The sequence below is a fragment of the Ruditapes philippinarum genome, unplaced genomic scaffold, assembly GCF_026571515.1.
Source record: "Ruditapes philippinarum isolate M1 unplaced genomic scaffold, ASM2657151v2 ctg248_1_1_1_1, whole genome shotgun sequence".
Classification (NCBI taxonomy): Eukaryota; Metazoa; Mollusca; class Bivalvia; order Venerida; family Veneridae; genus Ruditapes; species Ruditapes philippinarum.
Window position 1 is genome coordinate 97,445 of NW_026860683.1, and position 15,461 is coordinate 112,905.

Consider the following 15,461-nt stretch of genomic DNA (forward strand, 5'->3'; position numbering starts at 1 on the left):
TGTAACAAAAATAAATGGCAATTTGTACACATAAATAAAACAGTAAATTTATCAATTGCAATAGCACTGTGTTGACATATCTGACAAACTTGTTTTCCTCCCACCCGGAAGTGCTATGTGATGAGTTAGAGTTACCTGCCCTTTGTTGACAGAGGGAGCTGTTTGCAAAATGTCGGGTCCACTCGTGAATAATTTTGAAGTACCTTCTTGGTAATTACCACTGATACCTTGACATGTTGCAAATAGATTTTTATTGCTAGATTAAGATAAATTAAATAATTTTAATTGTTTGTCTGCCTGTCTTTCTTGCGTAAAGATTTCGACGTGATTTAACTATTTTTCTTAACACGCCTTTACATTATGACTGGGTGGGGTATATCACATGTAGACTCTATAAACATGTCTACTTTTCAAAATCAAAATCATCTTATTTGTGGTTAAGTTGAAATACTTTCATCATATTTCCACGTTGATGTCTATATTCAAGAGTTGGGCAATAAATTCAGACCTCCAGATAACTGCGAATTTACATATAGATAAATAACACAACTTAAATTGTCCAAATACTCAAAATAATTAAATTCTCAGCATACAACAACTTAATTAGATAAGTCATTTTCCAATTCATTATTATTGGCATGCGCATCAAATCGCTGATGCTAACGCAAATAGGCTGGACAGTGTAAGAAAAATTTCCAGCTTAATCTTATAGTTAAACTTCTATCTATCTATCTTCCATAATTTATAAATGTCAAACCCCTCGCGGGGACATAGACATGACTTTAGATAAGTCATTTCAGAGAATGCTATGAGTTACAATGTCAAGGGAATCTGGCAACCAGTCCCTAGCTCTTATAAGTTATTTACATGCCCAGTGTATAGCATTCTGCCATTGATACATGCAAGGATTACCTGGATTTCTTATCAGTACACCTCTAGACAAGTGGGAAACACTATAAATCAGGGATCACGTTTCTAGGCGACTTGGGCGACAAAGTCGCCTTGTCTCTCTCCATTTCGCCCGGATCGCTAAGAAAAGCGAAAACAAAGTCGCCCTAATTTTCAACAAACGCTTGCAATAAATTTTAAAGTGTCAAGCAGCTCGGTAATCGTCTACGCTCCTCTTTTTTCAAAGCGATTTGTTAAACGCTTTTTCATTGGTCGGTAAAATTGGAAAGCCAATGAAACGCAGCGAGACAATTTAGCGAGTGTTGTAATTGAATGGTTGACATCTTTGGGTATTGTCAAATGCCGACTTATTATCAATAAACAACAAATAAATAGATTAGCGGCGATTCATGTCAATTAGGATAATTAGGGACATACTTATTGCATTAATTAGTCGGTAAGTTTAGTGATCTTATTCACACATTTTCTCTTTACAAAAGCTTGTCGCCAAAAGTGTTGGTCACATGTTTCGATGTTTACAATTGTCTCAGCAATTTGGAAAATTGGTCTCTGTTATAAATGTTGGTGATGATTTATCCCTTGATTATTATTCTTTTAAAGAACTTTTTTTACCGATAGATCTAATGCATTATGCAGAAAAAGTCCGTTGAAGAAAAAAAATATCAGTACACACGTAATATTTTCTAATTTCTTTAAAAAATAAATAAATAAATAAAATTTTAAAAAAGCATCCACATAAACCTTATTAAGTTTATATGAACTTTGACTCGGCACTCCCTATGAATATTTCTGGGGAAAATGATGAAATACATGTATAGGGCCTAGGGGCCTACTAGTAGTGATACTAAAATATTTTTTTTATTTCAGCACATCACATGGCTGCAGCATTAAAATCAAAACAAGCTACACAAAACCTATGATAAAGATGATATAGAAGAAAAAAAACTGCCACATTTGTAATTTTGCTGTTTATTGTTATGAGTTACTTAATAAACTGTTCTGTACTCCACATAATGTTAATCAATCTTAAAACTTAGAAATGGAACATCAACACTTCAAAAAAATGCAGTTCGTATGCACTTCTCCTTGTCCCTAAAAACTTCTCCTTGTCCCTAAAAACTTCTCCCTATTTTCTCTGGAGGGAGAAGTCACTTCTCCCTAAATTTTAGGTCTAGCGTGATCCCTGTAAATGTCTCTGAAAAATCCCAAGGGTGTTACCCAGGGTCGAACCCGGGACCCTAGGAGTGACAGCAGGTGGTCTAACCAACTAGCTATCGCACCACCCATAACTTATTCCAACTAATTGTACTGCGCAACAAGATATTGTGCTATTTTGTGTTGGGCAGACTGTCAGGGCAATATCTCGTGCCCCTTTTAGTTCAATATACTTAATGCTTTAAACAAACAATGAACTTATGGTAAAAAATGTCAAAGCTGTAACATTTAGGTATTTTCTGCTGTACGACACAAGAAAACAATAACATATTCAATCAAAATCAGATTTAATGATCAAAACGTAGATCATATGTCGGGCCATTTTGAAAACAATATGTCATTATTTAAAACACGATAAATGGTGTGACACTCTATTTTTTTCATGTTTCAGTTAAAATTACTATATATTTAATTATAACTATCTTTACTTTGTAACACAAATTATTTTTTCAACAAACAAGAACATTTAGAAAATGATGATTGTTTCAGATGTATACTCATATTTTAATAGACTATTGTGACTTTTTGTTGAAATCAGTAATATGTTGTCCTGTTTAACGTAAAAGTCTATAGACTTAAATACATGTATTTTGCACCAAAAATTTGTTGTTTAGGTGTATGACTTGAATTGTCAGTTTTGACTAATTGAACACTAGTCACAACAAAATATGCCATTACCGTGACATAAATGATGATGCAAAATTAATGATGTTGAGTATACTTAAATAGCAAATTGATTCAAAGCTTTTGCTATTTACTACGTCTTTATTTGTACTTCTTGTATTGTATTTTATTGCAATCTGTGCCAATTAAAAGGTTAATGCAGCAATCTATCCTAATTAAGCTTCTGACAATTGATAGTATCAAAATGTTCTACAATCAACATCATACTCATACTATATTTTAAGAAAAGTGCTCTCACATTCATGTCTGAACATGTAGCCTGAAGGATATGTTGAATACAGGGGGTAGGGGATATTGTTACGGTCTAGTGGGTCGGAGACTCTTAAGTATGCTGGATACCCTTTACTCTAACTGTATATTGGTACTCAGGCTTTCAAGGTAGTAATACAATCAGGTACAGAACTGATGTGATCTGTAGATCTCCAACTCATCTGATAGTAATCAGGCAACACTGTTGTAAACAGTTATAAAATTTATTCAACAAGTTAATATTTCTAATAACAATAATTGTTAAATAATCATGAATAATTTATATCAGCAAACAGCTCTCATAATAACTCAAGACAGCTCACAAATCACCTTACAATAATTTAGTACCGCTACACCTTCAAAATAATATTCAGTACTGATGAACCAAAAATCTCTCTGTGTTACGTGTATCAGTTTTACTCCGCGGTGACAATAGTTACCAGATTTACTTCAATAACAGTGTAGTAAAAATCTCAATCAGTTAATGAAACGTTATTATGTAAAAGTTATATAAAATTTTAATATCGGTTGTATAAAAATATCTACAGCTCTGTATTTAACTCAACTAGATATAATTCTAGTGTTTTAATAAACTTGTTTTGTTTGTTACTTAAATTTAACATTAAATTTAAGGTTTCAGCAGACAAATTAATGTACGTCTACTATCAAGAATTTCTAAATCTGAACTAGTGTGACAGAGAATCTGCTGCTTTTATACTAGGCAGTGGTAGAAATGACCAAAAATGGGTAAAATACCAAGAATTGGTAGAACCGACCCAGAACTGGTAGAATGATAGCTACCAAAAAATGGTCGATACCAAATACGGGTAGAGAACTATCTACCAAAAACTGGTAAAAAACTATCCACCAAAAACTAGTAGAAAACTATCTACCAAAAACAGGTAGAAAACTATCTAACTTTAACCAGACAAAATGGCTAAATTTTGTAAGAAAAATCAAGACTTAAAATAAAATTTTAACATTGAATACTATTATTACAATAAATAATTAACTTCCCAAAAAACAGGAAAAGTCACACAAGTGTCACATAATACCGGGCAATGATTTTTTTTTTCAATTTTCAAAACAACCTGTGGCTTTCTGCAATAAATCAGAAAAGGGGGAAATCAAATTATGGAATTTTCCCACACTTTTTATAAAATTTTCAATTCAATTCAATCCTACATGCATGGTACATAGCAGAGGCTATATATAGGGACAGCTTTTTGTCTTCTTAAGCTGCTGATAAGTCATGGTTCTGGTGAAAAATGTGCACAGGAAATTTTAGTGGGAAATATGAGCATTTTTATGGGAAAATATACCTATTTTGGGCTAGGGGAAACCACTGTAAAATACAGGGGAAAAATCACTGCCAGGGTTATTACAATATCATTACATATCACAAAGCATGGTATGAATAAAACAATTAGAAAAGTACTGATGTATGAAAATTACTGAAATATCCTATAAGTCTCCAGGGCCCTCAATTCACTTACAGGATTTTGGGGCAGATATTTCCCTTCAATAAAAGTAAATATTCCTTATTGATATCTTCTGCATGTATCGATAGTTTTTAATACATGTGTTACTACATAAAAACACTATCATGAGACAAATTGCCTCATGCATGAAGCGGGTCTCTAGGTCAATGTCAGAGGTTAAAGAAAAGCTTGTCTGGACCAAAACTTCTACAAGCATTTAATAGGATTTGACACAAATGTTCACATTTTAGGCATATTATTACATACAAAATTTTCATCCCTGTGACCAGGGTCAAGGATACACTGAGAGATAAAGATATTGAAAATCAAATTTATTAAAAAAATTTAGTCCTGTATTGATTATATCATAAATTAATGTTCACAGTATCATACAGTTACTGTCAAGGCTGAGTATTATCGGCATAATTGTCCAGAACATAATCTTTTATGTCATGCATGGATGGATATTAGTATTGATTGACATCATAACATATAGTGTTGCACACATGAATTCAACCATGTCTCCAGGTCAAAGGTCAATTCACAATTAGAGGTCAGAGGAAAACACTTGTCCATATTGGAACTTTTACAGGCATTGGGGGTTTGTTATATCACTTGATACAAGTGTTCAACATTATTAGGTATAATGTTGTAGCTACATTATATGCAGAGATCCAATTTCAGATAAGAAAATGAAAATGTGACTTCTGATGGTCAAGTCGTCATGAATTGAGGGATTTTAATGAAAATGTCAGTCAGAAACTATCTGACAGTCCATCAGATTCATATTCTGAGCATTTTTGTGACTCTGGCAATGGCACTCTTGTTTGAGTTTATTATTCCTTGAATCCTCCATGATTTTCAGTTAAACCAGATGTTTAAGAATATAGTCTAAAATAATGTTAACATAAGTAACAATTTTATTTGTATTTCAGGGCAGGAAAACCAGCCCCAGGTCTACATTTAGATGTTATGAAAGATGGAAAATTGATACAGGTAAGAGTTTTAAAGGATCTTAAAGCACATTTATTCACTTAAACACTGTATTACATAAACTACATTTTCAGCCAATGAGACTACTGTACCTTAGTTGAAAATAATGTTCAACTTCTTAATCATGAAGTTTTTTGTTTGTTTTTTTTCACTCTGTCTATAACTGTTCATAAAATTTAGGAACACTTCTACAGATTACATATTACTACATATTAGGTGTAATTGTAGAGTGAAGTTACTTAAGCATAATATATTCTAAGTTTTTACTAAATATATGTTGACCAGAGGATTACAAAATTTATCACATACAACGTTTTCCCCTTCTATAGCAGGGGCAGTATACAGGCATCTTCCTCCTTTTTAAGGAAAATACTTAAAAATCATGCAAGGATCTCATAAAGTTCAATTAACATAAAGTTTTCTCCCTCTTTTAGGAAACTACAATTGTATTTTCCCTGAACTTAAGGAAAATATTCTTCCTGTGAAAAAAAGCCCTTAGCCCTGCAGTACAGTTAATTGTTGTATTTTATGAATGTCTAGAATTGCACTTGAGATATTGAATGACAATGTAAGAGACTTGTTATTTGCTGAAAGAGTGCTATATCAATTTTGGAGTAACCATTCATAGCATAAATAATGAAACTAAATGTTATGATTTTCCTATCCAAAACAATACTTATAATCTCATAATTTGTTTATAAAATGTGTTTCACAGAAATTCTTTCTCATGATTTGTTTATAAAACATATAACACAGTCAACTTGTAGTAAATTATACAATTTGTATGTCTTGATATTGTGCATGAATGATAATTTCCAAAACTGTCAGTGTGTAAGTTAAAATATTGTATTAATTTTGCAAACCTACTTTCTAATATCTTAATTGTACAGTTTGAACCATTATATAAATAGATTAACATGTATGCATGTATATGCATTTGACACATTCAAGTTGTTTAAATTGAAAAATCTTAACTATTTACATGTAAATCAGTATTTATCTTTTGTAAGAAGTATGATCTGGTAAATTCTCCTTGCAAGTAAAATACAATTATGAAACATGTAACTGCTGCTAGACCACTAGAAACAATGTTTATATAATGCACTAGAGCAGAGATTTCTGTAATGAAATGATAATTACAGGAATCTATACACAGGTGCTAAATGAAAAACTAGGATAAAAGTATCAGCATGATGATGGAAGAAATTCATTGTGTTGTTAATTATCTGACAGATTTGTGAAAACCCATCAGATTTAGAATGTAAATGCTGTGCAGTTATAACCACTGCAGTTTACTAGTAAGCTCATATGATATCTACTGTACTATTTGTATAAACTGCTTTTAAAATTTGGCTGCTCTTAATATTACCAAAATAGGTCTTATCCTATACATCTAAATGATTTGAACCAATATATTTATAATATATGTGTATTATATCTAGGTAAAATTAATTTCAAGTGTATAACTTTTTCAGAAATTGATGGTAGATGAGAAAAAGTGTTATTTTTTTGGTCGTAACAAACAGATGTGTGATTTCTGTATTGATCATGCCTCATGTTCACGTGTACATGCAGCTCTTGTTTGGCACAGACATCTATCCAGACCCTTTCTTATAGACCTTGGCAGTAGTAAGTGTACCATTGTATACATTTTGTATTTTAATCATTTTGTCTCAGTCTCAATCTTCCAACTGATTAATAATGACAAAAATTACCTGATAATAATCAATGTAAGGTATATGCATAAAACTTAGTGATTTATCTCGATTTTGCTCTTGTTGATTGATTTGAAGAAAATCTCTTTATGGTGTTAAAAGATCATTTGAATGAGTCAGTGAGGCATTTTTATATGCCATAACCAGTCTTTATTATCTTGGAAATAATACAGTTATGATATTCACTCTGTACATTGTATATACATGTATTAACTTTTGACTGCCTGAACATTCTAAATTTCAAGCTCAAATATTTTGAAGCAGGTCTTAATTTAACAATGTTTAGTTTTTGTTTCAAAAAAAAAATATTCATTTCAGCCCATGGTACATATATAGGACATATTAGACTTGAATCACGGAAACCACAACAAATACCTATAGACAGTGAATTACACTTTGGAGCTTCCACAAGAATTTATACTATTAGAGAAAGGCCACAAAACATCGGACAAGGTGATGAGCCTGAAAAACAAGGAGAAAAAGATGGAAACCTTCTAGGCTTACCAGAAAATGAAACAGAATTAGACGTAAGATATCATTTTTTTTAATGTGTTAAAAAATTCAGGCTGTGTGTTACTGGTATAGGGTTTTAATATACATTGTATTACTAAAGTTAAAAAAAATTCTTTTGATATTATAGTTGATATAATAATGGATGAACGGAAACTCAGGTCAGTGATAAACTGATCAATGTTATTTAGCAGAAATAGATACTGTTACATAAATGTAAAGGTTCTTTATTAAAGTATTATTATTATTAGTTATCTAAATAAGTAGGTTTTATATAATTTTGTTTTCAAGACAAGTTACCACTTTTAAACCTCAGTATGAATACAAATGTACTTGAAAAGAGAATGTATTGAAATAAAGAACTGCTAGATCATTATATTTTTATACATGATTATTTTAATTAATTACCTTGCATTACCTTGCCTTGTAGAATCTAACAGAGTTTAATACAGCTCATAACAGACGTGCAATGCCACTTACAGAAAATAAAGATGTCAAAAATCCTTTAAAAAGGAAACATAAAGGTGTTCATATTTCATTCAGTGAAGAAGATGATATCATTAATCCAGGTAATATTTTTGTAGCATATGATTAGGTCCTTTATTTTCCCACTTTCTTTCTACTGTCTACCATTTCTACTGGTTACAGTTTTTAAGTTAAAATATGTTTGAATTTTAATACTTTGATGCCAGTCGTACCATTGATAGTGCTCTCAGTATATCTGAGAGGTAAATCAGTATCTCTTACATAAACTACTGCAGCCGGGTTTATTTTGCCAAATGAAATTGCTTTTAATCAGTCTGAGAGTGCTTAACTGCTGGCTATTTGATTACTTTACTGCTGATTACCTGTTGAATGGTTAACCAAGAGCTCTGCATTGAAATATTTTATTCAAACTTCCTTACTTGTAAATTGCACAGGTAGCACAGGTAGCATGTATAAGATGATGGATTGTAGAATGTTTGAAAAACTGAAATGGTATTGTGTTGTTGAAATAATTTTGAAACTTCACTGTCATGTTTAAAGCAGCACGCCTCCAGATTCATGTTAATTTTCATGAAAATTTTGGAAATGTATTTAAAGGTAAAATATTGTTAGATGAACTAATAAAGTAATTAACATATTGCAATCGGCACCTACAATCCAAGAAAATTACCAAAAAGTGGTCAACATATGCAAAAACAACCCTTACTGCGTTAGTAACGCAGTAGAAATATTGTGATAAAATACTGCAAAATTAGTCTTAAACCACACATAACATGTAAAATATGATTTTGATCTTGAATGTTTGTACTTTTCTTAAAATTTTATTACATTTTTCTCAATATTGATTTTCTTGAAAAATTTTGGCTCATCTGGAGGCGTGCAGCTTTAAAATTTGATGTATTATAATTTACTAGAAATTTTGGATTACTATGACATTTTTGTGTCGCCTCTACGGAGTAGTGGCGACATATAGGGATCACTTCTCCGTCGTCTGTCCGTCCGTCCGTCTGTCCGAGCAAACATTTGATATTTATTAGCTTCATTCCGTAGTTAAATAAAGAACAAAATTCATAAAATTCAAATTAAGAGCTATTTTTTTTTGTTTTTATGAGCTAATTTTGCTTATGGACTTTGGTCCAGGTGTAGTTTATGAGCTGATGCTCTTAAATATCAAAAGTTGGTACGTACGTCTGTCTGTCCGTCCGTGGACTATACCTCATAAACTACTGGTGCAATTTCATCCAAACTTTACAGGAATGATCAGTACTAAGTCTAGTTGTGCATATTGTCAGCATTTTCCGGTTCAATGATTTTTGTCAGAGTTATGGCCCTTTAATAATTTTTAGCTCGACTATTCGTAGAATAATCGAGCTAATGCAGTCACCCATTTGTCGGCGTCCCTGTGGTTAAGTTTTTGTATGTAAGCTGGTACCTCCATAACTACTGAAGGGAATGGATTGAAACTTCACACACTTGTTCTCTGTGATTATCTAAGATGATTGGCACAAGTCCCATAACTCTGATTTGATTTTTAGCTCGACTTTTCTATGAAAAGGGGAGCTATCCTACTCGCCCCGGCGTCGGCGTTAGCGTTGGCGTCACACCTTGGTTAAGTTTTTCGTACCACCCCACTTTATTTCAGAAGTATTACAAGTATGGCTTTGAAACTTACCATACTTGTTCACCATCATAACCTCCATCTACAGACAAGAGTACATAACTCTGTCAAGGTTTTTGACAGAATTATGGCCCTTTTTTGACTTAGAAAGTGTATTGAGCTTGGTTAAGTTTTTTGTACCACCTCACTTTATTTCAAAACCATTGGAGGTATTGCTTTGAAACTGACCATACTTGTTTACCATCACGACCTTCATCAACAGACAAGAGGACATACCTCTGTCAAGGTTTTTGACAGAATTATGCCCCTTTTTGACTTAGAAAATACATTGAATATGGGTAAAATCCACTTATTGCCTTAACCCTTTGAGATATTGCTTTGAAACTTTTAATGCTATTTCACATCATTACCCCCATCTGTACGCAAGAGAAGGTAACTCTGTCAAGGATTTGTTTTAAAAATTAAGGCCTTTTATCGACTTAGAATCTTGGTTAAGTTTTTAGTACCAGTCCACTTTTTGACTGAACTGTTTGAGATATTAATTTGAAAGTTGGAATACTTGTTTACCATCATGGTCCCAAAACATGGGCAGGAGAAGGTAATTCTGTTAAGGATTTTATTTGAATTATGGCCCTTTTTGACTTAGAAACTCAGTTAAGATTTTCATTCTTGTCCACTTGTTGACTTAACCATTTGAGATATTACTTTGGAAGTTGGAGTTCTTATGTGCCATCATGAGACCTATCTGTAAGCAAGAGAAGATAACTCTGTGAAAATGTTTCTTGATTTGTACTTAGAAATTCCTAGTTAAAGTCTTGTGTGCCCTTAACTGTCAAAGTTTTGTTTTATAGGCAAGCACTAAAAAAGTCGAGCGCGCTGTCCTTCTGACAGCTCTTGTTTACATAATTTTGCCCCTTTTTCGACTTAGAAATTCTTGGTTAAGTTTTTGTATGTAAGCAGGTATCTCCATAACTACTGAAGGGAATGGATTGAAACTTCACACACTTGTTCTCTGTGATTATCTAAGATGATTGGCACAAGTCCCATAACTCTTATTTGCTTTTTTACATAATTATTCCCCTTTTTCGACTTAGAAATTCTTGGTTAAGTTTTTGTATGTAAGCTGGTATCTCCATAACTACTGAAGGGAATGGATTGAAACTTCAAACACTTGTTCTCTGTGATTATCTAAGATGATTGGCACAAGTCCCATAACTCTGATTTTCTTTTTTACATAATTATGCCCCTTTTTTGACTTAGAAATTCTTGGTTAAGTTTTTGTATGTAAGCTGGTATCTCCATAACTACTGAAGGGAATGGATTGAAACTTCACACACTTGTTCTCTGTGATTATCTTAGAAGATTGGCACAAGTCCCATAACTCTGATTTGCTTTTTTACATAATTATGCCCCTTTTTCGACTTAGAAATTCTAGGTTAAGTTTTTGTATGTTAGCTGGTATCTCCATAACTAATGAAGGGAATGGATTGAAACTTCACACACTTGTTCTCTGTGATTATCTAAGATGATTGGCACAAGTCCCATAACTCTTATTTGCTTTTTTACATAATTATGCCCCTTGACTTAGAAATTCTTGGTTAAGTTTTTGCGTGTAAGCTGGTATCTCCATAACTACTGAAGGGAATGGATTGAAACTTCACACACTTGGTCTCTGTGATTATCTAAGATGATTGGCACAAGTCCCATAACTCTGATTTGCTTTTTTGCATAATTATGCCCCTTTTTTATCTTAGAAATTCTTTGTTAAGTTTTTGCGTGTAAGCTGGTATCTCCATAACTACTGAAGGGAATGGATTGAAACTTCACACACTTGATCTCTGTGATTATCTAAGATGATTGGCACAAGTCCCATATTTCTGATTTACTTTTTCGCATAATTATTCCCCTTTTTTGATTCATAAATTCGTGGTTAAGTTTTTGTGTGTAAGCTGGTATCTCCATAACTACTGAAGGGAATGGATTGAAACTTCACACACTTGTTCTCTGTGATTGTATTGAAACTTGAAGGGTTTGTACCTTTTCGTACAATTTTATGTATTCATATAGGTAAGCATTATTATACTCAATGAAACACCCTTGTGACAAATTTTCGAATAGTCGAGCGTTACTGTCCTCCGACAGTTCTTGTTATTTTTAAAGTTTGTCCGGACTACTTCTCTTATACCTCTAATGCAATTTCAATGAAACTTTACAGGATTTATCTGTAGCTCAAGTCCTTGTGCATATTGCACGGGTTTTCCGGTTGAATGATTTTTGGCCAAGTTATGGCCCTTTGATAAAAAGGTGTTTTTTTCTGTGTGTTGCCAGATACACAAAAGCTTGTCCGAACTACTCCTCATAAACTACTGGTGCAATTTTATCCAAACTTTACAGGAATGATCAGTACCAAGTCTAGTTGTGCACTGTCTGTCCGTCTGTCACAAAACTTGTCCCAACATGAAATTGGCCATCATGAGGCTACACATGTGATCACTGATTGCTCTAGTTTCTAAACTTTTTCACTCAAGTATAATATGATTTGGACAATACTGAAGTGGACTCATTTAATTATTACCTATATGTGTAATTATATAGGAAAGAAACTTTTTTATTAAATATTTTATATAATGTAAGTTTTCATTTTATTACAGAGGATGTAGATCCATCAATCGGAAAGTTCAGAAATCTTATATCAACACATGTCATAGCAACAAAGGTTAGAATACAGTTTGGTTAATACAGAATTTATTTTAGTTCATTTGTGTTAGAAGCTATAAGCCATTCCTGGAATCAACGAGTACTGAGCAATGACACTCAAGGAAACAACGAGTTCCCCCTGACAGGGATTGAACCCATGTGGCTAGAGATAATTAGATTACTAGTCCAATACGTTAACCACTCGGCCATGCAGCAGCAATACAGTATTTTGCTCTTCAAATTGTACATTCTGAATTATATGTAATAAAATTACATGTTTTTGGAAAACAATATTTCACATAATTTTTTATTAGGAAATGTATATTATGAACATAAGACATCAGAATTGCACAGCTCTTGTTCATTGATATTGCTGTAAAATATACACTTTGTGACAGGTTTTGTATAGTATTGCTAAAATATTTATTTTTTAAAGTTGCTAATTCACTACATTAGTTAGGACAAAAGTTTTTAAATATAGTCTTGTTTTATATTCCTGAATTTGTACCATTTTGTACATTACAGCGACCGAAGATAGAACATGGTTTACAACAAGGTTCAATGACAGACAACATTACAAAACGTTTACAAAGTTTCTCATATTCTCATAGTTTATATGACAATGTGCCGGGATCTGGATTAACTGCAGCAAGTTCATTCAGTATGGCAGCTAAACTTGGTGTACCATTACCTAACCTTGCACCAGATGTCAATGAAGAAATTGTTGTACCACAAATAAATCCATTGCCATCTGTGACAATGACAGCAGAAGACATTTCAAAGGAGCCAAAGAAAAAGAAGTATGCAAAAGAAGCATGGCCGGGAAAGAAACCAACGCATTCATTTCTTGTGTGATAATTACATCAAAATATTTATGGTTTTTAAAGAGGTTTACAATCAGTGTATTACTGTAGGACAGGATGGTTGTCTCTTACTTCAAAAGTAAAATGATAAATTAAGCAAAATGTTTCAAGAGGTTATCTAAAAGAGGAATATCACGGAGGATCTGTGGGTCAAGATAGCTGCTGTGGAATATTTGGAATGTAGGTGAAAGCTGGAGTAAAATTTGAACAGTGTAAATACTGTTCACTTTTTGAAGTCTAACCAGTTTGTATTGTAAAGTTAAGATACACTATCATTGGGTGCTGAATTAAAGTGAACAGTTTGGCACTCGGCATTCCCCTAAAAGTTTGGAGAAGTATTATGTCATAAGAAAGCAAATGGGATATGTAATGAAATTTCAATGTGTTACATTGACTTGCTGTGTACTGATCTTGGAGATGACTGCTGTTATGTTAAAAGGTTTTCAAAATTAAAGTTCCGAATTAAGCTGCCTATAGAATAGTCTGTTAAGCCAGCACATACTTGGTTTAATAAATCATACTACTACTAGCATGATAGGCTTCTCTTGATGCAGCTAGCACTTTAAAGGTAGCATTTATAAGACTGGAAACTTTAATTTTTATGTTGAATGTCTTCACATTTGTAGATGGTGTTTTTATCTTTTCATTTAATTTTTATTGAATCATGCAATTATGGCAGCTTTAAATGTATATTTGTTTACGTGTTAGTGTTTAAACAGAATATGATTATAACTGAACCTTTGAATTCATTTTTCTTTATCACATGTGGGTTTCAACAAAAATATATGTGTATACTAATGTTTCAACAAAAATATATGTGTATACTAATGTAAGTTTTATACTTTACTGTAGTTTTCTTCATAACAATTTGACTATACACCCATTATGAAATTTTAAATAATGTTTGTTTTTATTGAGGTATTTTCTTTTTATATATTCAGTGACTATATAGTGAATGCAGAACATATTTTTGTTATATTTTGAAATAAAGGACAAATTACAACAGCATTTTTTGCAGATTGTGAAATAATTCAAACAAATGTAGCATTTTCCTTCATTACTGTTTGTATCTTCTTTGGATGCATTTTTAAATTATTTATTTGTATCAATGAAATTCATTAACATTTATGATTTAAAGTGTCCTTGTGTGGTGAATAGAAAGGTTGTGCTTGTTCAGACAATTTGAAATGAAAAATATTCTTATCTTACATGTCAATCACAGCATGTTTTGTGTACTTTGTTCAAAATATAATCATAAAATAACAATTTACTTTATGTTCAAAATACCTTTTATGTGTAAAATTTATCAATGTTTGTTATTTCCTTTCTTTCCCCCAACAGAATATTTAGAGAGAGCGTGATGTCTACGTAATTGTATAACTTGAGCATGGGAAATCTTTTACTTTGAGGTGAAAATATATAGAAAATTACTTTTGTTAGCACATAAACAGATAAGCATCTGTAATCATTGCCAGAATATTATCTAGTTGGATTTCTACAAAAAATAATTTTCTACAGGTGATATTTCAGTTCTTATCTACTGATCTCTAAAATGTTCTTGTACTTCGTTCTTAGCATGTCAACTATTCCAAGAATAATTGGTAAGTCTTGTGTACAGCATCATAGACAACTTCATATCAGATATAAGCCTGAAACTTCATACATGGTCTGAAATAATAAAATTTAAATGTAGACCTTTCACTGCCAATGATCCATAATTCGGGCATGGATTTTAAACTTAATTATGGCCCTTTTAAGTTTTGTGTGTCAGTCTTAAAAACTACAGATGGTATTCACAAGACTTGAGGGATCATAATTGTTAGTTATTGCCTAATGTCCATGACTCGAGCATGGGTTTTTACTGAATCTTCAAAACTGCTAACCTTTCATACATCTATGGGATCATTCCAAGAAACAAAACTTTGGCATGTATTTTGACTTAGTTAGTTTTGTGTGCAAGGTAAGTCATTAAAATTTCAGATGGCATGCTGATTTTTTAAGTCAAACTGATCCTGGTCATATGGTAACTTTCCTGTTATAC

The 15,461-nt window shown here is 32.3% G+C and overlaps 1 protein-coding gene across 1 annotated transcript; it reads left to right on the forward strand.

The window, feature by feature from the left end:
• Positions 1 to 136: 136 nt before the first annotated feature.
• LOC132713033 (nuclear inhibitor of protein phosphatase 1-like) lies at positions 137 to 14,216 on the forward strand. The gene is made up of 7 exons (XM_060695473.1): positions 137 to 210; positions 5,474 to 5,534; positions 7,007 to 7,160; positions 7,565 to 7,773; positions 8,187 to 8,325; positions 12,512 to 12,576; positions 13,083 to 14,216. Exons 1-7 carry the CDS (start codon positions 170 to 172, stop codon positions 13,410 to 13,412), a joined length of 999 nt encoding a protein of 332 aa, XP_060551456.1. The 5' UTR covers positions 137 to 169; the 3' UTR covers positions 13,413 to 14,216.
• Positions 14,217 to 15,461: the final 1,245 nt, after the last annotated feature.

What these genes read in the sequence shown, in the direction of transcription:
- LOC132713033 (XM_060695473.1), top strand. Translation starts at nt 170, where the DNA reads ATGTCGGGTCCACTCGTGAATAATTTTGAAGTACCTTCTTG. An exon ending in AAAATGAAACAGAATTAGAC is followed by an intron (nt 7,774 to 8,186) that starts GTAAGATATCAT and finishes CTTGCCTTGTAG; the next exon opens with AATCTAACAGAGTTTAATAC. An exon ending in CACATGTCATAGCAACAAAG is followed by an intron (nt 12,577 to 13,082) that starts GTTAGAATACAG and finishes TGTACATTACAG; the next exon opens with CGACCGAAGATAGAACATGG.